General features: G+C 43.5%; 1 protein-coding gene across 1 annotated transcript; it reads left to right on the forward strand.

Annotated features, from left to right (window-relative positions):
* Positions 1 to 571: 571 nt before the first annotated feature.
* Positions 572 to 22,288, forward strand: MASTL (microtubule associated serine/threonine kinase like). The gene is made up of 12 exons (XM_072154099.1): positions 572 to 864; positions 4,853 to 4,990; positions 5,897 to 6,036; positions 8,359 to 8,447; positions 9,055 to 9,161; positions 9,813 to 9,954; positions 11,064 to 11,236; positions 11,911 to 13,107; positions 18,987 to 19,113; positions 21,005 to 21,118; positions 21,221 to 21,322; positions 21,987 to 22,288. Exons 1-12 carry the CDS (start codon positions 676 to 678, stop codon positions 22,142 to 22,144), a joined length of 2,676 nt encoding a protein of 891 aa, XP_072010200.1. The 5' UTR covers positions 572 to 675; the 3' UTR covers positions 22,145 to 22,288.
* Positions 22,289 to 23,433: the final 1,145 nt, after the last annotated feature.

The raw sequence follows: 23,433 nt of genomic DNA on the forward strand, positions 1-23,433 counted from the left end.
CTCTTCCTCCTCTCCCCGTGCACTGCCGTTGCCCGCTATGGTACGGTACGGGCGGGCAACGGCAGTGTAAATGTAGCCTTAGTTCTGCATGTCAAAAACACGTGCAGAACACGCATGTTTAAAACGTATGTGCGATAGGGGCTTGGGCTGTTCTTTTCCTCAGTTGTGAGGCTATGTAGGAATATTTCCCACTGTAGCGTTACACCAGAGGGTATGTCCCATGTTGACATGTTCTAATGTTATGGAATTGGATAATTGGGAATTAGGGAACAAAATATATTACTATTAAGAAATAGTTACATAAGTAATATTATTACAAAGGGCCATTATACTACGGAGAAGCCATTCTGAGAAGCAGATTAATTCTTGTATATTTGTGACAATCAGTTTTGGGGCAAGTAGGAACTTGTCCAAATTTTCGAAAACAAACATGTGGGCTCCTGCCCTCACTAAACATGGCCGTCACCGTCTGGTTTATTGGCAGGCAGAGGCGTGGTTAAAATAAACTCTCTACAGTGATTGGTCACTATCCCACTCTCCGTCATCCCTGCCAGAATGCTGCAGTATTATTGGTGGGGGGGACCTTGTGACGTCACTCAGAGGCGTATCTTGCGTTTAAACTGCAGCGGCGCCGCCGAGGTTTTGTGGACATAGAGAACTAAGTGAGTGAATAACATGGGGGTGTTGGGAACCCCGAAGACGGCGGATAAGGAAGACATGTCCCTGTGCGGGGAGAAGAAGTTCACGGTACCGCAGCCGCCGTCCATCGAGGACTTCGCTATAGTGAAGCCGATCAGCCGCGGGGCCTTTGGGAAGGTCTATCTGGCTCGTAGGAAGAATAACAGCAAGCTGTATGCCGTGAAGGTGAGACGGTCACCGAGCTAGCATCACATCTGCTCCGCACCAGGGCATGCTGGGACTTGTAGTGTATGGTGCCCGGTTGGGAGGCTTACCATTTGTCTCTCCAGAACTACAACTCCCAGCATGCCCGAATAGCTAGTTTATGATTTAATGTGGAACTACAACTCCCAACATGCACTGACAGCTAATTTATGAGTTAATGCAGAACTAAAACACATAGCATGCTTGGTCAACCCCTTACACGTCAGGGGCATGCTGAGAGTTGTAGTGCATTATTCCTTATGGGAGGCTTACGATTAGCCCTCCATAACTATTAACTACAACTCCCAGCATTCCTGGACATCCGGCTCATGAGTAAATGCAAAACTACAACTCCCAGCATGCGTGAGCAGCCCCTTACGCTTCAGGGCATGCTGGGAATTGTAGTTTTGCCACAGTTTTATCTCCACTGATCTTTCTGTAATTTATTTTATCACCATTTTTTTCTATATTGAGGTGATGTGACATCTAGGACACTTCTAGTTAATTATAAACTCCCTCTTTCCAGTGAGACTTTCCAGGAGGATGATGTTGGGGGATCATGATGTCCAGCAATTTAATATAATTTAAGGGACCCTGGTAGTTCATGTTCATTATAATCGGGCTCCTCTATCAGACCAAACGCTACACGGATTCCTCCAGTCTGTGCCAGTCACTGCACTGGCTGCCTGTCTCCTTCCAAATACAGCTTAAGGGCACATTCACATGGCCGTCTGCGGGGACGTACATGCGGCCGCATGTACGTCCCCATAGACGGCAATAGCGGCGCCACACATGTGGGGCACCGATCCGGCCCGCACACCGCAAAAAGAAAGAGCATGCTCTATCTTTTGGCGTGTGTGCGGCGTGCGCCGCTATTCTCTATGGAGGGAGGGGGGGCCGCCTCCTCCTCCTCTCCAGCACACGGCGGTATGCCCGCCGTGCGGGCATACCGCTGTGTGAATGTACCCTAAGTTAATAACCCTCATCCACAAAGCTCTGCATAATGCTGCACCAACTTATCTCTCATCTCTATAAGACTAATACCCAACGACCAAAGTTTAAAATGTTCTCATAAAACCCATTCATTTAGGCAAGTGTATCACACTAGCTAACTGCATGCAACTATAACTCCTTATTAACCAATTCTGGGTACTCCCCCTGTCTGTTATCCGGAAAATGCTTCTCTGCAGCCTCCCACACTATGGACTTTGTATATAAGATGGTGGTTGATCGATGATTCAAGCAGCGGCATTTTTATTTATTAAATTATTTTTATTCCATCCCCTTATAAAAATGTCTGAACTATTATACAAGCTCTTATACCTTTTGTGTCATCCTCATAGACTGTAAGCTCTTGTGTCCCCCCTCATCCTCATAGACTGTAAGCTCTTGTGTCACCCCCTCATCCTCATAGACTGTAAGCTCTTGTGTCACCCCCTCATCCTCATAGACTGTAAGCTCTTGTGTCACCCCCTCATCCTCATAGACTGTAAGCTCTTGTGTCACCCCCTCATCCTCATAGAATGTAAGCTCTTGTGTCACCCCCTCATCCTCATAGACTGTAAGCTCTTGTGTCACCCCCTCATCCTCATAGACTGTAAGCTCTTGTGTCACCTCCTCATCCTCATAGACTGTAAGCTCTTGTGTCACCTCCTCATCCTCATAGACTGTAAGCTCTTGTGTCACCTCCTCATCCTCATAGACTGTAAGCTCTTGTGTCCCCCCCCTCATCCTCATAGAATGTAAGCTCTTGTGTCACCTCCTCATCCTCATAGACTGTAAGCTCTTGTGTCACCCTTTCATCCTCATAGAATGTAAGCTCTTGTGTCACCCTTTCATCCTCATAGAATGTAAGCTCTTGTGTCACCCCCTCATCCTCATAGACTGTAAGCTCTTGTGTCACCCCCTCATCCTCATAGACTGTAAGCTCTTGTGTCACCCCCTCATCCTCATTGACTGTAAGCTCTTGTGTCACTCCCTCATCCTCATAGACTGTAAGCTCGTGTGTCATCCCCTCATCCTCATAGACTGTAAGCTCTTGTGTCACCTCCTCATCCTCATAGACTGTAAGCTCTTGTGTCACCTCCTCATCCTCATAGACTGTAAGCTCTTGTGTCACCCCCTCATCCTCATAGACTGTAAGCTCTTGTGTCACCCCCTCATCCTCATAGACTGTAAGCTCTTGTGTCACCCCCTCATCCTCATAGAATGTAAGCTCTTGTGTCACCCCCTCATCCTCATAGACTGTAAGCTCTTGTGTCACCCCCTCATCCTCATAGAATGTAAGCTCTTGTGTCACCCCCTCATCCTCATAGAATGTAAGCTCTTGTGTCACCCCCTCATCCTCATAGAATGTAAGCTCTTGTGTCACCCCCTCATCCTCATAGAATGTAAGCTCTTGTGTCACTCCCTCATCCTCATAGACTGTAAGCTCTTGTGTCACCCCCTCATCCTCATAGACTGTAAGCTCTTGTGTCACCCCATCATCCTCATAGACTGTAAGCTCTTGTGAGCAGGGCCCTCACTCATATTGTTCCATATGACTATTACAGGTGGTTCCCTACGTAAGGACACCCGACTTACAGACAACCCATAGTTACATACAGACCTCTCTGCCCCCTGTGATCTCTGGATGTTACTATAGTCCCAGGCTGCAAAGATCAGCTGTAAGGTGTCTGTAATGAATCTTTATTGATAATCCTTGGTCCCATTACTGCAAAAAAATGTTTAAACTCCAATTGTCACTGGGGCAAAAAATTTTTTTGTCTAGAACTACAATTATAAATTTTACAGTTTCGACTTGCATACAAATTCAACTTAAGAACAAACCTCCGGACCCTATCTTGTATGTAACCCGGGGACTGCCTGTACTCTGTAATGTCTTATTTTATGTATTTGTATCTTCCCCAGAATCTGTAAAGTGCTACAGAATATGATGGCGTTATGTAAATAAAGATTGTCTGTAGCACAGCGCTGTACAGATTATGGGAGACATATACTAATAAAATAAGACATTGCAGCGTAAAAACATCGTCTTTGGGGGGGGGGGGGGCTTTGAAAAAAGATAAAGCTGTACTTGCCTATCCTGGTGACCCTGCTGTTCCGCCATGATGCTCATATCTTGTGTATACAGGCTAATTTCACAACACCGTCTCATAAATGTCTATTGTTCTTTAGTCTTCTGAGGAGCAGGCAGTCTACATGTCTTTGTCTATTGGGGGAGGAAGTAGACAAAGTTATCTTGTGTATACTGGAGGGGTATTATACGGCGTAGATAATCTCGTATTTACTGACTCTCTGTACACAGTTTCTAAGGTCTCCTATCTTTGTTGTCTACAGAAATTTAACTTGGTCAGAAATTCAGTTCATATGTGAGAATTGTCATATTTACACCTGAGATGAGTCAAGTTTAGAGGCTGCAGCGGGTGGGTCGCTTGAGACGTCCCTATCTTTTGGATCTGTAGTACAGTACTTCGAAACTTGCTGCTGGTATCATATTAATGATAAGAATCTCATCTTTCAGATCACTTGTGGTTCTGAAAATGGGAGATGCAAAAAAACAAAAATTTTGAGCTGCAGATCTAGTTCCCATTTCCAACTATGCCCCAAATTTATCAAAAGTGAGGCAAACTGCACTAAGTGCGGTGCAGGGTGCGGTAGATTATCAAATTATTGTACGTTCTTTTTACTGCAAAGTCAGACAGAAAACTGTCACAGACAGAATAATAGATCTGTGCCTTTATCTTCAACGACCTGTATCTTTGGTTCTGCCTGATGTGATCTGAAAAATTCCTATCTTTAATATGGCACCAGAAGCATGGCTCTAGGTGCTATAGAGCTAAAAATAGAGGCATCTGTATTGACCCTCACTCTGTAGCCTTTTAACAAATTCCAGTCATTAGTCACATTTAAAGGGCCGGCTGCCGTTATAATACAGTGTCTATTAAGCAATGTCTTCTCTCTCTTCTAGGTGGTGAAGAAGGCGGATATGATTAATAAGAACATGGTGCATCAGGTCCAAGCGGAAAGAGACGCCCTAGCACTAAGTAAAAGCCCCTTTATTGTACATTTATACTACTCTCTGCAGTCAGCCAACAATATCTACCTGGTAAGTGTCTGATATATGCGCCTCCTCATATTCATCAGCAAAACAGCTATCCCTCCCAACCACCTCATAGACATGCACTCTCGGCTATGAATTAAACTATGAAACTAACTAAAAATAAATGAGGCGGGCTGCAAAAAAAAAATTCAACTAGTACTTGCCTTGTCCGGTGCTCCCATATGTTGTGTTTGCTTAAAGGGGCACGGAAGCACCGCTCTCGCAGCTTCTGGCCGACCCGAATACTGTCCCAGTGCTGTATCAGGTTCTGGGACATGGTGACAGGTGGCCAGACGGAAGCTACTAGAGTGGAGCATGGTGTAGGACACCGGGAGCACTAGATGAGGTAAGTATTAGTTACATTTTTATGCAGGCCACCTCCTCTATTTGTAGTTGGTCTCGGACAACCCCTTTAATGCTGCATGATTGATTTAAAGGAAATCTACCATCAAAATCGTGGATGATGAACCAGGGACATTACTCATAGATCCAGGCACCGTGACTGTGGTAATCTTCTTATATTTGTTATCCATGGTCTCCTTCCTTCTAATATTCAACTTTTACAATTATGCTAATGAGGCAGACAGGCTCTGAGAAGGGTGTTAAGAGCCCTTCCATTCTGTAGCTACACAGGCTCACCCCAGCATAGAAAGGAAAGGAGGAAGTGCTCCTGCACAGTGTAACAGCCTGTGACACTACAGCATGGAGGGGGTCTGGTAACACTCGCTTAGTCTTTCAGGCTCATTGGCATAATTTTAATAGTTGATTTTCGAAGGATGGAGGCCATGGATAACAAATATAAGAAGATTAGCATAGTCATTGTACTAGGATCTAGGAGTAAGTGATATCCTTTAAGCGGTGGAGCCTGCGGAATTGTACATTATATACTAACGATAATATGTTGCTTGTCAGGTCATGGAATATCTGATTGGTGGAGATGTGAAGTCCCTCCTACACATTTACGGTTACTTTGATGAGGATATGGCGGTTAAGTACATCTCTGAGGTTGCCCTCGCACTCGACTACCTACACAGACATGGAATAATTCACAGGTAAAGACCACGACCATAAACGCAGCAGCACCCCGATCGCCTGATGCCTCGGCAAAAAACTCCCCAAGATGGGAATAAATAACAGGACAACATTACATGTATTATTTTATGTTGCTGTCTGGGGCATCCCCTGTAGCTCCTGTTCTTCCTGTGTCCTAATTTGCAGGAGCTAGAGCGGTAGGCAGCATCCTACGGCTTAACCCCTTAACGACTTGGCCTTTTTTAGTTTTTTCACTTCCATTTTTCACTCCCCACCTTCAAAAATCTATAACTTTTTTATTTTTCCACATAAAGAGCTCTGTTATGGCTTATTTTCTGCGTAACAAATTGCACTTCGTAGTGACGGTATTTAATATTCCATGGCGCGTACTGGGAAGCGGGAAAAAAATTCCAAATGCAGTGAAAATGGTGAAAAAACACATTTGCGACGTTTTCTTGTGGGCTTGGATTTTACAGCTTTCACTGTACGCCCCAAATGACATGTCTACTTTATTCTTTGGGTTGCTACGATCACGTGGATACCACATTTGTACAGGTTTTCATACATTCAAAAAAATTAAAACCTCCTGTACAAAAATTTTTTTTTTGATTTTGCCATCTTCTGGCGCTAATAACTTTTTCATACTTTGGTGTACGGAGCTGTGGGTGGTGTCATTTTTTGCGACTTTTGATGGCGTTTTCATTGCTATCATTGTTAGGACTGTGCTACCTTTTGATCACTTTTTATTAATTTTTTTTATATTTTCCAAAATGGCAAAAAAATTTCATTTTTGACTTTGGACGCTATTTTCCGTTACGGGGTTAAACTCAGTGAAAAACCGTTATTATATTTTGATAGATCGGACATTTTCGGACGCGGTGATACCTAATGTGTTTATGATTTTTACTGTTTATTAATATCAGTTCTAGGGAAAGGGGGGTGATTTGAATTTTTAGGTTTTTTTAATATCATTTTTTTTTTTTAAACTTTTTTTTTACTTTAACTATTTTTGAAGCCTCTGGCAGCATTGCCGGCGGTGAAAGCACCCGCGATCGGTGCTAGCACCGATCGCGGGTGTTACCGGTAAGCCTTTGCTGCAATATGCAGCAAAGACTTACTGGCTATGGAGAGGGCTCGGCCCGCGAGCCCTCTCCATGCACAGGGACCCGGCGCGCGCCGTACTAGTATGGCGCGCGTCGGGAAGGGGTTAAACACGTAGCGGGAGTGAGTCTGCAACTGTTCCGCATGACCAGGAACCATTCGCTTGTTTCTGATGCTGTAATGAAAAGATTGACTTCTTCGCCATGATTCGTAGCAATACGTGACCTGTCATTTATTTGTCTTCGATGAAAAATCTCCAAGGGAAAGGCGTTTCTGGTTCTGCTTATTATTATTTTTTAATGCAGCGTGTGTACGGGATTGCCATCAATCTCCTACACTACAATGCTGCCTTCTTTTTAAGCAAATTCTGTGCAGATAATCTGCCCTATGCAGATACTAATAAAAGGGGTTGGTCGCTCTCTTATAGAAGTTGTCCATATGCCTTTACTGCCTGAATAATAATCCCTGAATGTTTGAGTGATTCGGCAGTCCTGCTAATTTACTTTAGTGCTGTCTGCAAACTCTCTGTGGATCTTTGTTTACATGTTTGAGCTCACATGAATAGGAGGAGCTGCTGCAGCAGATTATAGGGCACATTTACTAAAAACAGTGCAATTTGCCTGTGTAGTGTGCAGGGGGCGCCAGATTCTGGATTTCTTGCCACAAGAAGCTCCCTGCACTGCCTCGACGGAGTGCACCAGTTTTTTTTTTCGTGCACCTTTAACATGTGGCGTGCGACACATTTCTGCCTGACTTTGCATGTTTAATCTGGCGCATGGTACCCTGAGTACCACTGCGGCCCCTAATTTGTGTCCTATGATGCCTAGTGCAGCCGTGACACAAAAGGGTTGTGTGTGACACATATGTGTTTCAGACACTTCTGTGCAAGCAGTTTGCAAATAAAAGAACATCCAACAGAAAACTAGCAAACGTGTCTGTCTGTGAAACGGTAATTGAGATAAAGAGGCACAGTGGGTGACGCCATGAGGATGGGCTGGAGCAACGAGAGAGGGAGTTCTGTATATGCAGAGGGCAGCATGGGGAGAACAGGGAAAAGCTGGAGCTCTCAAAGGAGGCAAAGACACAGGTGCATATATATATATATGAGAGACTTATTGAAAAGTGGCCAACCCCTTTAGTGTCAGTCAGATTATTCTGTGCGTCTTTCATGTACACGTTTTACAATTCTGTTCCAAGTTAATCTGTAATTCCACATTCTTTTTCTTCTTCATTTCTCGCAGGGACCTTAAACCAGACAATATGCTGATCTCCAACGAGGGCCACATAAAGCTGACAGACTTTGGACTCTCCAAAGTAGCTCTCAAGAGAGGTAGGTGATGGGGAGTGTTCACATTTGTACGGTCTCCCACTAATCTACACTGTAAAGAATCCAATGCACGTGCTGTAGATAGAACCCCGTTCTGATGTATGCGATCCACTAGAAAACATTTTGGGGCACATTTACTTACCCGTCCAGAGGAGGTCATGAAGTACGGAGTGTCCGACTGCTATGCACTCCGGCGTGATTCACTAAGATCGTGCGACCGATTTCCTGCATCTGACACTTCCCCGCTCAGGTCTGATGGAGTTCACCTTCTTCTTCCTGGTGCATGTAAGGGCATTGTCTTGCGTCACAATTTGAAAGTTAAATCCCGCGTTCAGTCGGATCATCCGATGGCTCGCCCCTCGATCTCTGACACATGAAAGCCAGCGCAGCTGCGCCAAAATCCGATTGCGTGCGACACAATCCCCCAGTTAAGTACCTGTCACAGCCGTGCAAATCCCGAAAACTTCGAAAATCCAACGAAAGTGCGATCTGCGGGCCCTTCGTAAATAAGCCCCTTTATATATTATTTTTTTTACAGGAGAAGTAGGGGATGTTTTTGGGGTTGTAATTTCATTAATACGGCACTGAATTTATTTCTTTTTCTTCTAAGAGATTAATATGATTGATATCCTTACAACACCTTCAATGGCCAAACCCAAGCGGGATTACTTCCGCACTCCAGGACAAGTCCTATCCCTTATAAGCTCTTTGGGATTTGTAAGTATTTACGAAAATGAAGTTTCCTTTTAAAAACTCTTTCCACCTTTGCCACAGTTTTTTTTTTTTTTTTTTTACTTTTTTATTGAAAAATAACGCAAATTTGCAAAAAAAAGTCCTGGCGTATTTGTTGAATGTTTTCATAGCGCTATACTGGTAAAAGTCTGACTAGTATATGTAAACTCAGGATGGAAATGCCCAGCAAGCTGTGTCTTTCCCTCCTGCTAAGTAAAATATGGAGCCTTTTGGGGGGGTGGGGGGGACACTAATGCAAAGTATTGCATCCAGCCCATGGCCTCTGCTGTGTGCATGGTCGGGGAGGTCCCCATTGATGTCACTGTCCATATAAGTACAGTGACCTAACCGGGGTAAATTCCCTGAACCTCGTCAGTAGAGGCCGAGGGATGGATGCAATACTTTGCATCCGGCCTCCCATAGGCTCCAATCACATATACTTAGGATTTATTGGCAGTCTTACTATGGAGACACATAAGAACTATAAGAGTAAAATGTATTTATTTTTAATGAAGACTATCCATAAACAGGTCCCCTGTGTACCTTGATTCAGTGGGTTTTTTTCCTCTTAATCTGCCTTCTGGTTTGCTGGTTGTGTAAATTTTTTGTGTAATTTTTTTGTTTCCTGTATAATAGAATTCTCCTGTCCGGAGTAAGGTGCAGGGATCTAGCTCCTCGATGACCCCAGTACTCAATGAGTCCAACCAGGGCAACTCTACTCCTTTTTTAATGAGGAGTAAAGAACATTCGGTAAAAGCCAGCAAGCTCCTTATTTCATGTAAGTGATTGGAATATCGGCGTAACAAGGTTGTATGTTACCGCTGATGGTTTGAACGACTTGTAAAAATTTAGCACAGGGAACGTAGGTTGAATTCCTGCTGATTAGTTTTTAACTTGGTAACTGCAAAAGGGGTGTGGCTTAGTCGGGGGTGTGGTCTAAGATTTTTTTTGTCTTCCTGCAGCCAGTTGTCTTACAGCCTATAATAGGAGAGGGACACTGATATCTAAATATACAAACCAAAAGAAATTAGGAGACTAATCTAGGAAGTGCTGGAAAATTGTATTTTTATATTATTATTATAATACTAATTACAATACATTCATATTTTTAAAATTTTCTTTGTTTATTGTTCCTTTGTTTGCAGCTTTAGTAATTGGCGTTACATAAGTTTTATGCAGTGTAAATCTGCTTACGATGTGATTGCTAGTTGGTCTCGTCTTCCTGGGACGTTCTGTGTGTGGCATAGTCTATAGAGACCATATTAATCTGCAGAGCGCAGTTAAAGGGATACTCCAGCAACCCTTTAGAATAGGTGATCAATATTTTGATTGGTGGGGTCTCACAACTTGCATTCTCACAGATGAGCTATTTGTAAACACTGTATGGAGCCGACAAGCATATTAATTCCTTACCAAGCACAGCACCGTACCTAGTATTGTGGCTATGACAGGTAGTGCACATCATACCCATTCACTTGAATAGGACTGATATCCAACCTGGCCGTGTAGTTGATGGGTGAGATATTACAGACCTGGTAAGACCTGATACCCACCTTAAAACAAGTCATCTGTCAGGGCTCCAGTTGTCATATATCAACTGATCTGTTCTTAGTCACTAATCCTGGAGGACCCCTTTAACTTTAGGGTTGAGTGATGAGTAAAAATAGTTTTACTTAAAGGACATCTACCACCAGGATGAAGGATTGTAAACCAAGCACACTGACTAACTGGTGTGTGCTCCCTCTGGCAGGATCCACTTTTAAAACTATGCAAATGAGCCTGAGGGTCTCTGATCCCCAAAGATGTTAATGGAGCTTGGAGCCTCTTGGGTTCATTTGCATAATTTATTAAATATAAATCACTACTCACTGCCTTTTCCTTTATCAGGTCCAGAAGTACACACGTCCAGTCCCAGTATGCCAGTAAAATGTCTGACACCCAACCTGCTGAAGTCTAGGGCACGGCTGGGGACGTCCAGTACCAGTAGTCAGTCGCGAATATGCATATCCAGTATGGAGTCTGAATATTGCAGCAGTCCGAAATGGGAAAATGGAAACCAGGTGTGGATTATGCTTTATTGTCTAATGTCCGGTACAGCACTTACACAATCTGTGGACCAGCTTGTTCTAATTATTTAAAAGGAAAAATTTAGGTGACTCCAATTAAAAATTCCCCTTGGTCACACATTAGCAACACACCCACACATAGCTCTGCTACATCCATTCGCTCAGATGCACAGCTCTGCTACATCCCAAGTCCCAGCTACAACTTCTTCTCTGTGCCCATCCTCTGGCAGCACGAGAGAGCTTAAAGACCTTGCAGCAATGCAGAAACCATGTGGTCCCGTTCATCTGACATCGGATGTCACATATGGGGAATTCTAGAAAGGATTTTTCATACCCTACCTCTGGGGCTGGAATAAAATCTGGTGAATTTTTAATTAATGAATGAAAGAAATTTGAAGTCCTGATGTCAACATTTTTAGGAATTGTCATGAAAATAATTCAGCCCAAAATTACCATATATACTCGAGTATAAGCCTGGCTTTTTAGTACAAAAAAATGCGCTGAAACCCCAAACTCGGCTTATACTCGAGTAAAAAAAAATATAGGTTTTACCAGGTTTTTGTGGTAAAATTAGGGGCCTCGGCTTATACTTGGGTCGGCTTATACTCGAGTATATACATAATAATCAGCACTGTAGTAACCTTTGATTTTTTTTCTTCTCCTCCTAGGATTTAGAAGGTCCCCCTTACCTAAGCTCCAGTCGTTTAAAGAATAGCATGTCCGACAAGTCGCTAAGCAAACTCCAGCTAGGAAAAGTTTCCAAGTGCATGAAGGATCTGGAGTCGCACATCTCCCCTATTGTTAATCGTGGAAATGGCAAGAAATCGAACATTCAGAATGAAACTGACCTTGAAGACACCCCCATCGCTGGTCTGAACGCGAAAGGCTTCATAAGGAAATGTCTTTATGATCCCAACGCTCATGAAGAAAAGGAGAACTTGGATGCAAATGGACGATTGAAGGTATTACCCAGATCTCCAGAGTCTCCTCCTTGGCTGGCAAGTTCCTCTTTGGATCCCTTGAAGTTTAATGAAGATGATGAAAATTCTGATCGAGCTGGAATCAAAAGAAGTTTTTCACTTGTTGAGACAAGTCCTGAGGAAAATGTCATGGAAAAGAAAAACAATTCCCAGTATAAACGAGCCTGCAAACTCTCCGAGATGAAGGTCAACCCAAGTACAGGTCTAACCATGGTGATTGAATCGCTGTTTCTTGGTGACCTCCATAAAAACATCGAGAAGGACGAGAAACTGGAAAATGCTTTTGTCCCTCCTCCTCCGATGACCCCGGAGAAACTCTGCTCAGGAAATCCAGTTGCCAAGAACTTGTTGTGTGAGCTAGATGAGAATTGTGAGCAGGAGGAGATCACTAGTGACTCCTCCAAACCAGGGAAGACCAAGACTTGGGAACAAAGTCCTAACGGAGACTCAGAGCCGTCCCCTAACATGTCTATCACAGAGCCACCCTTAGAGAAGGAACTGTCTGAGGTGGACAAGAGCATGAAGGAGCTGTCTTTTGAGTCAGAGAGTGACCTCAATGCCAGCTCCTCCTCGGAGGAAGGAGGAACGGCAGCATCGGAAAACGACAAACGGGAGAAGAGCATGTGTATGAGTCGGGGCTTACCGGAACTAACCAATGATTCTTTGGCGTCTCCAGCAACAACCAGAATATTGAATAAATCTAAGAGGAGAACTGTGGTGGCCTTCAGGAGCTACAATAGTCCTATAAATGCGTCGACCCTCTCCGAACGTTCTCGGATAAGTATCGGATCAATGGATAAAATACACTTCTCTTTGGGATGTACAGGATCTTACCCTTTAGCTGTCACCCCTGCACAGAAGGATAGAACTTACAAGAACTTTCAGGTATTTCTTCCGGGGCTTCACTTGTTGTGTAAGACCAGTCCTTAGAGAACGTTCAGCTCTTAAGTGAGTTGAAAAAAGCGGAGTTTTGTGTGTGTTAAGAGTGAATCTGTTGTTTGGGTGATTGTGGACTGAGTATATAGGTAATAGCACTTTTCTTAGTGTCACAATTTAAATAGATTTTTTTTTCCTTTCTTTGCCTGGTCTGCTAATTGGGAGGAGGGATTAGTGTTCACACCTGATAAATTAAGGTCTAGCAACTCACTTTTGAGCTCGCTCAGTTTTGGCTTGTGATTCTAAGTGGCTAGTGAACTTAAGTGAGTTGAAAAAAGCGGAGTTTGAAAAAGAGAAGTCCACAGAACTGTAAGTAACCTACATTTTATATCTCTTGATTTATATACTCATCACAGTTTTGTTACTAGGATATGGCTAGCAAGATTGGTGGTATGCTCCAGTGCACACTCTGCCGCATGTATACACTGCTGGAGCAAGAGTTCGAGGGTGAATACCACTGTGACAGATGTGCCCATATTTTTCTACTGGAAGCTCGTGTTAGAGATCTGGAGGAAGATATTGCACGGCTGCGAGCAATTGACAATCTTGAGAGGAGTATGCTGCTCACTGAGCAAGCAATAAGCGGGGTAGAAGTGGAGGGTGGAGAGGAAAGCCAGCAGGGCCAGGTGGGTAGCTGGGTTACTGTAACTAGAGGGGGTAGGAAGGGGTCAAAGAAAAGGAAGGCCAACTCTGACTCTGAACATCCAAGCAAAATTGCAAAATTGTGCAATGATGTAAGGACGTCAGTGTCAGAAATGGCAGCCCTAGCGGATCCTGCCCTCCCTCACAGCCGGGGGAGCAGACCAGCTAGTAGTAGGGTGGATGGGAGTGCAGGTAAGCCAAGGCAGCTAGTGGTTGTAGGGGACTCTATAATCAGGAAGACGGATAGAATAATTTGTCGCCAAGACCGCCTCAACCGAATGGTTTGCTGTCTCCCTGGTGCCAGGGTTCGGCATGTGGTGGAAAGGGTGGATAAATTACTGGGAGGGGCTGGGGATGACCCAGCTGTCGTGGTCCATGTTGGTACCAATGACAGAATAGATGGTAGGTGGAGGAGCCTGAAGAATAATTTTAAAGAACTAGGTTCAAAGCTTAAGGAAAGGACCTCCAAGGTAGTATTCTCCGGAATTCTACCTGTGCCATGCGCTACACAGAGCAGACAGCGGGAGCTCAGGGAGTTAAATGCATGGCTCAGATCCTGGTGTAGAGCAGAGGGATTTGGGTTCCTAGAGCATTGGGCTGACTTTTCACTGGGGTACAAGCTGTTTTCTGCAGATAACTTGCACCTAAGTGGAAGGGGGGCTGCTGTGCTGGGGGAGAAGATCCTGGCAGGGGTGGCGGAGTATTTAAACTAGGCTCGGGGGAGGAGGAAAAGGAAGACACTGAAGGGGTAGACAGGTCAGAGAGGGGGCAGGTTATGTTGGTGGGTGGTGAGGTGGGCGGTGTATGGGGGCCTAAGGCAGTGGATAAGGAGATCCACAAGTTGCAGAACAGTGGTGCGGATATATGTGCCAGTAAAATTACTTTAAATCAGATAAATAACTGTGGAAAATTAAATTGTATGTTCACAAATGCCAGAAGTATCTCAGGCAAAATGGGCGAGCTGGAGGCTCTGATATTAGAGGAACAGTTAGATGTTGTTGGTGTAGCAGAGACATGGCTCGATGCATCGCATGATTGGGTTGTTAATATTCAAGGTTTTACACTCTTTCGGAAAGACAGGGCAAATAGGAGGGGAGGTGGTGTATGTAATAGGAGGGGAGGTGGTGTATGTCTGTATGTCAGAAGAGACTTAAAAGCGAATGTGAATGAGTCAGTGGTCTCGGAAGAGTGTGAGGCTGAAACTTTGTGGGTTGAAATTCAAAGCCAAGAGAGCTTTGAGAAAATTATTTTTGGTGTAATTTATAAACCCCCTAACATCTCTGAGGAAATAGAGGGTCACCTATATAAACAGATGGAGCGGGCTGCACAGGAGGGGACCGTAGTGATAATGGGAGACTTTAACTTTCCAAATATAAATTGGGGTCAGGGCTCGTCTTCATCTGTGAAGGGGAGACATTTTATCAACTTTCTGCAGGATAATTTTATGGTGCAGATTGTAGAAGATCCCACAAGAGGTGACGCATTGTTGGACCTTGTGATTTCTAACAATGAGGAGATTGTCCAAAATGTCAGTATCAGGGAACCCCTTGGGAACAGCGATCATAATATAATTATTTTCCTCTTAAACTTTAAAAAGCAGAAACAGGTGGGAAAATCGAAAACTTTGAATTTTAAGAGGGCTAATTTCCAAAAATTCAGGGCTGCAATACAGGATATAGACTGGGATCAGATACTGTCACATGGTGATACTAATGTTAAATGGGAGAAATTCAAATCTATCCTGGGTTTTTATACTTCTAAATTTATTCCAATAGGTAACAAGTATAGACGGGCTAGATTACACCCCGCGTGGCTTACAGCTACAGTTAAAAGGGCAATTAATGAGAAAAAGAGGGCATTTAAAAAATATAAATCTGACGGGTCACCTGAGGCTTTCAATACTTACAAAAAACTTACCAAAATCTGTAAAAAAGAAATCAAATCAGCCAAAATACAAAATGAAAGACAGGTAGCTAAAGATAGCAAAACAAATCCCAAGAAATTTTTTAGGTATATCAATGCAAAAAAAAATGGGTCACAACAGGTTGGACCCCTTTATTCTGAAAATGGGGCATCGGTGACTGGAGACCAAGAGAAGGCAGAGATACTTAACAGGTTTTTTAGCTCCGTTTATACAATAGAAGAGAGAACTTCTGACTTGGGTGGTGTCAGTGCGGGTAATGCACCCTGTAATATACTAGACTGGCTAAATGTAGACATTATCCAATCTAAGCTCAATAAAATCAATGTGTACAAAGCTCCTGGACCAGATGGGTTACACCCCAGAGTTCTTAAAGAACTCAGTTCTGTTATTGCTGTACCGCTGGCTAAAATCTTCAGGGATTCTGTAATGTCTGGTGTGGTGCCAAGTGACTGGCGCAAGGCAAATGTGGTGCCAATATATAAAAAGGGTTCTAGAACTTCGCCTGGCAATTACAGGCCTGTAAGCTTAACTTCCATTGTGGGGAAAGTATTGGAAGGGTTAGTAAAAGACTACATACTGGAGTGTGTGACATCAAATAGTATAATAAGTGACAGCCAGCATGGGTTTACTAAGAATAGAAGTTGTCAAACTAACCTTATCTGCTTCTATGAAGAGGTGAGCAGGTGCCTGGATGGAGGAGCAGCTGTGGATATTGTGTTCTTGGACTTTGCAAAGGCATTTGACACTGTCCCTCATAGACGCCTGATGGGTAAAATTAGGGCTATTGGTTTGGCAGAAATCATTTGCAACTGGATTGAAAACTGGCTGAAGGATCGTATCCAGAGAGTTGTGGTCAATGATTCCTACTCGGAATGGTCACCAGTTATGAGTGGTGTACCTCAGGGTTCTGTGCTTGGCCCACTACTATTTAATATATTTATTAATGATATAGAGGTAGGAATTAATAGCACTGTGTCTATTTTTGCAGATGACACCAAACTGTGTAGTGTAATACAGTCTATGGAGGATGTTCATAGGCTGCAGGGTGACTTGGACAAACTGAATGTTTGGTCATCCACTTGGCAAATGAGGTTTAATGTGGATAAATGTAAGGTTATGCACCTGGGGGCCAATAATCCAAAGGCAAAATATGTCCTTGGGGGAGTAAATCTGGGAGAGTCCCTTGTTGAGAAGGACCTGGGGGTACTAGTAGATCATAAATTGAATAACAGCATGCAATGTCAATCAGCTGCCTCTAAAGCCAGTAGGATCTTGTCATGTATCAAAAGTGGTCAGGACTCTCGTGATAGGGATGTAATATTACCACTATACAAGGCACTGGTTCGGCCACACCTGGAATATGCTGTCCAGTTCTGGGCACCGGTCCATAAAAAGGATGCCCTGGAGCTGGAGAGGGTTCAACGTAGAGCCACAAAAATGATAAGGGGTATGGAGGGTCTCAGTTATGAGGAAAGATTAAAACAACTAGATTTATTTAGTCTGGAAAAGAGACGACTACGAGGGGACATGATTAATTTATTTAAATATATGAATGGTCCATACAAAAAATATGGTGGTAAGTTGTTTCAGATTAGATCAAATCAAAAGACGAGGGGGCACTGTCTCCGTTTGGAGAAATCAAGGTTTAATCACCAGAGACGACAGGGCTTTTTTACTATGAGAACGGTCAATCTGTGGAATAGCCTGCCTCAGGCGCTGGTCACAGCAGGGACAGCGGATGGCTTCAAGAAGGGTCCAGATGCCTTTTTACACCTAAATAACATTGATGGTTATGTTATATAGGATTGTTTCCCCTAAATCCCTTCCTCATCCAATCCCTTCCCTTCCTTGGTTGAACTTGATGGACAAGTGTCTTTTTTCAACCGTAGAAACTATGAAACACAGATAATTGGATAGAGTTGATGGTGGACCACGGTACTGATTTCGTGGCTCAGTGTGAGTGGTGGTCGTTCCCCAGGGATTTATAGAGGCTGTGCCATACTATCTACTATTTAATTGGTAGATATTAGTTGATACCTCCAGCACCAGACAGCTCTGACCAGATATCCCTTTAATAATTTTCACTGGCCTCAATTTTTATTCAGGGTTTATTTGATAACAATAGAAAATTTTGCTTAGTTTTGCAGAGGAATTTTTGAGGACCTCAGCCCTCTACAGACATACACACCGTAACATTTTAAAATCACCAAATTTTTTACAGCAGCTCTATGGGACTTGGGGAACTTCATGAACTCTGTTTTGGGCTGAAATTTTCACCCCGCGCTTTCCAAAATCCACTTATTAACCACCATATACAGGAGCCATTGTCTGCTGCTGCAGCAGTTGGAAGCTGAGCCGTGATTTGTTGTTTGCCACAGGTCATTAATATGAGCTCTGAGCTGTGATTGGTTACTATAGGTAATGCGTATAAGACGCTTATGTGTGAGGTAAGATGGATAGAGACAGAGATAGAGGGAGATTTACCAGAAATGTCTGAGGTAAAACTGTTCCAATTGCCCATGGAAACCAATCAGAGATAAGCTGTAATTTTATAAACAGCTGTGCAAAAATGAAAGCTGAGCTCTGATTGGTTGTGACGGGCAACTAGAATAGTTCTGCTCTAAGAACCTACTGATATTTCCCCCCCATTTACAAAGTGACAGTCAGAGACAAATGCACAGATGGTCAGAGACAGAGATAGAAATAAAATATTTTTTGTTAACCCATTCTATTTTGTTATAGCGAAGAATAGTTATTTATTTTCCATGGCAACGCTGGGAGCTATAACTAGTTAATAATAAAAACTCCCAAACTGTTAGGTTATCCACAGGATTGGGGAGGATAACAAGGTGATTGAGGATGGTCAGACTGCTTGAACCCCCACTGATTAGGAAAATTGCCGAGCACGGCACTTTGGTTTGTCCGGCCGCTCCCATAGACTGAATCGAGTAATTGGATCTATAATTGGACTTCTGCTCCACCCATTATCGAGCAAGGGATCCCTGTTCTGTAGTTCAAGGGGGCCCCCGTTCTCTTAATCTATTATTTTATTTCTGTAATCTAATCCAAAAAAAACATTTCAAGTAAACTCCAAACTATAGATGTTATGTGTGGTGAGAAGCTGCAGTAAAGTAAATCTCTTAATGCTGTTACCAGAGCTCAGGCAAGATGGCCTCCCCCCAAAATCAAGTCGTCACCCACAGTCAAAATAAAAATAATTCTGTATTAATAAAATATTTTTTTTTCTTGTCTACATTTTCAGGGTCAGGCAGAAACCCCTTACAGGACGCCAAAGAGCGTGCGGCGAGGAGCGGTCCAGCCGGAGAATGAGAAAATCCTTGGGACACCGGACTACCTGGCCCCGGAGCTGCTTCTGGGCAAGTCCCATGGTGAGTCCCTCCGTACTGTAATGGGTTGGTTGTACGTTTGCAGTGATATCTGAAGGCAGGTTGGCAGTTCTGTAACTTTCTTTCCAGTTTGTAAGAAATGTTTTATATTTTCGCTGTAACATGTGTCTTCTTTGTACACAGGATTTCTGGGACCTGGTAAGTTTAGCCTTTGCCGCTTTGGTAGCAGGTAGCTGCTTATACACGGGAAATAACCAAGACAAAGGCTAACAACATTTCTACCTTTTATGTAGCGAATATATCACGTATATTACTAGCGTCTGTATGTTATTCATGGCACACAGCTACTTATTTTGACATGTTAATAAGCGCGTGCGACAAATGAGGGAAAACATTGTAAGAAAAAAAAAAAACTTTTCTGTGATGGTTAAACTAAGACTACATGTCCATGATGTGTGATGTGCTGGCAAGTACATGGCCTGGGGAAGAGGGGTGAGCACTCCTCATCCCTCCCCTCTTCTTAGAAAGTTAAAGGGGTTTTCCCATCTGGGTATTCACATTTAACTTAATTCATTTGCCATATGTAAACATTTCTTCAATTGGATGTTATTAAAAAAAAATATATGTTCTTCTGTGAAGATAATTTCTGATAAATGTGGCCATGTTGTCCCTTAGAAATGAGATGCTTCTTTGGATGCGACCACCCCACACTCTGGCAGTGGTGGTCAGAGATGCGCTATTGAGTCCTGCCTGATCACCAGGATTCAAGGTTCATTACCACAGGACGGCTGTAGGACACGCAGTAACTCTCGGACATTTCATATAAAAAAAACCTTTTGTGTCTTTGTGCAATCACTCCAGCAAAGGTGGTCGTATCCAAGGACATAGTCTTGTTGCTAAGGGACCATATGACTACATTTTATGTAGTCCACACAGATACATTTTTTTTTCTTAATAACATCTACTTGAAGAAATGTATATGGCAGATTAATGAAACTGAATGTGAATACCCAGGTGAGAATACCCCTTTATGCTGCCGCTCAGTGGCGGTGCGGTGAGGCACATTGCCATAGACCTCTATAGGGGTCGTGATATGGTTGTGTGCATGGGGTCTAAAGTTGCTTGGATGCTGTACATACTATGGATCCTTTAAGGGGTTGTTTATTACTTTTACACCTATTTGGTCCCATTAAAAAAAAAAAAAAAATAAATTACCTCAGTCTTTAACTGTGGTCCAGCACGTTGGTGTACAGAGGCTCCGTAGGAGACAGCTCCTTGACACTATTCTCCCGCTACAATCACCTTTCACCACTGAGTGTCTATATACCAACAGAGGCCAACGATGATAGGAGCTGCGCTGGATCCAAGGCGACTACAAGTTGTTTGTTGTTTTTTGTTTCATCAAGAACTTTATTAGAAGCAAAATATCATGACAAACATAGTAATAGAATGAAAACGGGTCTCTCCAGAACATGTAGGTCATCTATGTTTATCCCGGACAACCCCCATAAAAGGCTATTCCAGGCTATACACAAACCTCTGCCAATGTCTGTGACATCACTTCCTGCTGTGTAGCTATTGGCTGTGTAGCTATTATACTTTACAGACTTCCTGTTGATACCTCACGGCCCCATACGTTCGAGTGTCTTGATGCCTCACGGCCCCATACGTTCGAGTGTCTTGATGCCTCACGGCCCCATACGTTTGAGTGTCTTGATGGCACATGGTTAGTACTATACATGCATAAAGTAGCAGTAGACATTTAAGCGTTGCATCGGCTGCGGGGCTCTTTATGCTTTCTCTCCGGCTGCGCCAGAATTTGCTTGGTTTGGCTGCTGGACACGGAAGGGTTTATGGGGCTTGACTCTTCGAACACAAAGCGATCGGGGGATGTTGATGAACCTGGCAACTCAACTTTATTGTTTATCTTTAGGGCCGGCGGTGGACTGGTGGGCCCTTGGCGTCTGCCTCTTCGAGTTTCTGACTGGCATCCCTCCATTTAACGATGAGACTCCAGCTCAGGTCTTCCAAAATATTCTGAAGAGAGGTACGTCTCATAATACCGAATGCTAAAGGTGTGGGGGGGGTGATCCTCCATAAAATGCACCAATATTGGTAATTAAAGGTAATTCATTTTTGGCTTTTGCAGATATTCCTTGGCCAGAAGATGATGAAACGCTCTCTGTGAACTCGCACAATGCTATCGACATTCTCCTCAACCTCGACCACACCAAGAGAGCAGGATTAAAAGGTAAAGGGTTTAATGGTAGAGCTGACGAAGAAATTCTTTTTATTGTCTTTATACACAGCGGACACTAGGATTAAGCAAGACTAAAGGCTAAAATTCATGTCACTAAAATTTGGCTTGGTCCTTTCTTGTGGATGCTATTTCTATGCCTTGTGCAGAGAAATCCATCCGAGAAGTCGCCTGACCCCTCACTAGTCCTTATATGACTTTGCCTAAGGCTGGTTGTACATGAACATGTTCAGCCTGTGGAAACGGACCCATATTTTGGCCCCGTATCCCACCAAGGGACCACGTGGCGCAGGATGGGAGTCTTTGTATCATACAGAAATATGATGCAAGGACTTGCGGTCTGCCAGCCGGTACTGTAAGGCGGTCACAGTATCGTCCTCAAAAGGACCTACTGTCCAAATCAGTAGAAGTTCAGGAGCCTGGAACTCAGATAATAAGTTTCTACGTATTCCTGATATGTAGCCATTTAAAAAGGCAACTACTCCTGCAAAAAACAATGCTTACTCATGATGGCAATAGAAAAAGTCCTAAAGATCGGGTCCTAGTCTGGTTGTGAAGGGGTTATAGAGGATATCCTTGCATGCAGTGATGGCGAGGAGATATGTGACTACACCTATGGAGCATGCGATGTAACTCGCTTGATTTCATCCTTCCGCAGAACTGAAGGTTCATCCTTTCTTCCATGGAATAGATTGGGAAAACCAGCAGAACCAGCCGATGCCTTTTATCCCACAGCCGGACGACGAGACAGACACAACTTACTTTGAAGCCAGAAATAACGCCCAGGATCTGAAAGTGTCTGGATTCAGCCTGTAGGAGGCGCCACTTATGGACCTTCCTTGCACTATTTTTATCCATGAATAGCAGCACTGCCCACATGAATTATTCAGGTTTTTAGCTTAACCGGCTATTATGGGAATTTACATTTTACTGGATGTGTGACGTTCCTAAATGTATATATAAAAAAAGTGGCACTAATGGGGGGGTGGGGGGAGATCTCTGTAAATATTTTGTTGCATTATAACCAGTGTTCTTACTTCTGCACCTTATAAAGGATTCACTTCTCATTTGGACCCTCTGATGGGGGAGGGGGTACTGTACCATGATTTTAATAGGGCAAAGTCATCTGAACATGACACTGTTTTTAAGTGCTGTTTTTCATTACGAAAAACATAACCCCCTTCATATTATAGCCCAGTGTAAACCAAACCCTGCAATCAGCCTGGACCCGGTATTGTAAATCTTAATATAAAATAAAGTAATATAATGTTTGAATGGTCAAATTTTGCTTTTTCATTTGATTCGGGCTCCCTGTGCACGATATGGGGGGAGACTTGTCATTGGACGGCTTATCATAAGAAGCTTAGGCCTCCTGATGAATTCGGGGGAGGGCTGCACCGACGGCCAAAACTGTGCCAGCTGCCAGCCGGTGTCTTTTACATAAACGCCATACAAATATTCAATACAAATGTTCGCATGTTCTAGATAAGATAACATGAGATAAGATGGCAGAAAGATTCCTCCGTCCCCCCCCCCCCCCCCGACATGTTTGTCACGCCCCCGTTTAGCCAGTAATTGCAATCATTTCAGGGCCCTGATATATGCCCCCCATAGTTCTTGTCTGTACACTACTGTTGATTTAATGCCTGGCACACAGCCCTATGTACTCTATGGGCTCATACACATGGCTGTGGTTTCTACGAGCCCACTGTCGGAGCTGCAAATCATAGAGCAGATCCTTTTCTGCCAGTGTTTTCTATGGACCGCACAAATGTTTTTGGACCTACATCAATCCAGGTTGGTAAAAAAGTTGAAGGAAAACTTTTAAGTCATAGATAATTCATTGAATAATACACGGTGCGGGGCCTGAAGGGAGGAGCAGGATTTATTGTCAGTGTATTCCTAGACCCTGGAGTCCTGCTCCTCCCTTCAGGCCCTTACACATGGTATCATTCAATCAATCGGCTGTGACTGGTGGGTTGCTTTAGGGCAGTGATGGCAAACCTTTTAGAGACCTGAGTGCCCAAACTACAACCAAAATCCACTTATTTACCATGAAGTGCCAACATTGCATTTTAAGCAGTAACTTATTGCTACCTGTTCTT

The sequence above is a fragment of the Engystomops pustulosus genome, chromosome 5, assembly GCF_040894005.1.
Source record: "Engystomops pustulosus chromosome 5, aEngPut4.maternal, whole genome shotgun sequence".
NCBI classification, from domain to species: Eukaryota; Metazoa; Chordata; class Amphibia; order Anura; family Leptodactylidae; genus Engystomops; species Engystomops pustulosus.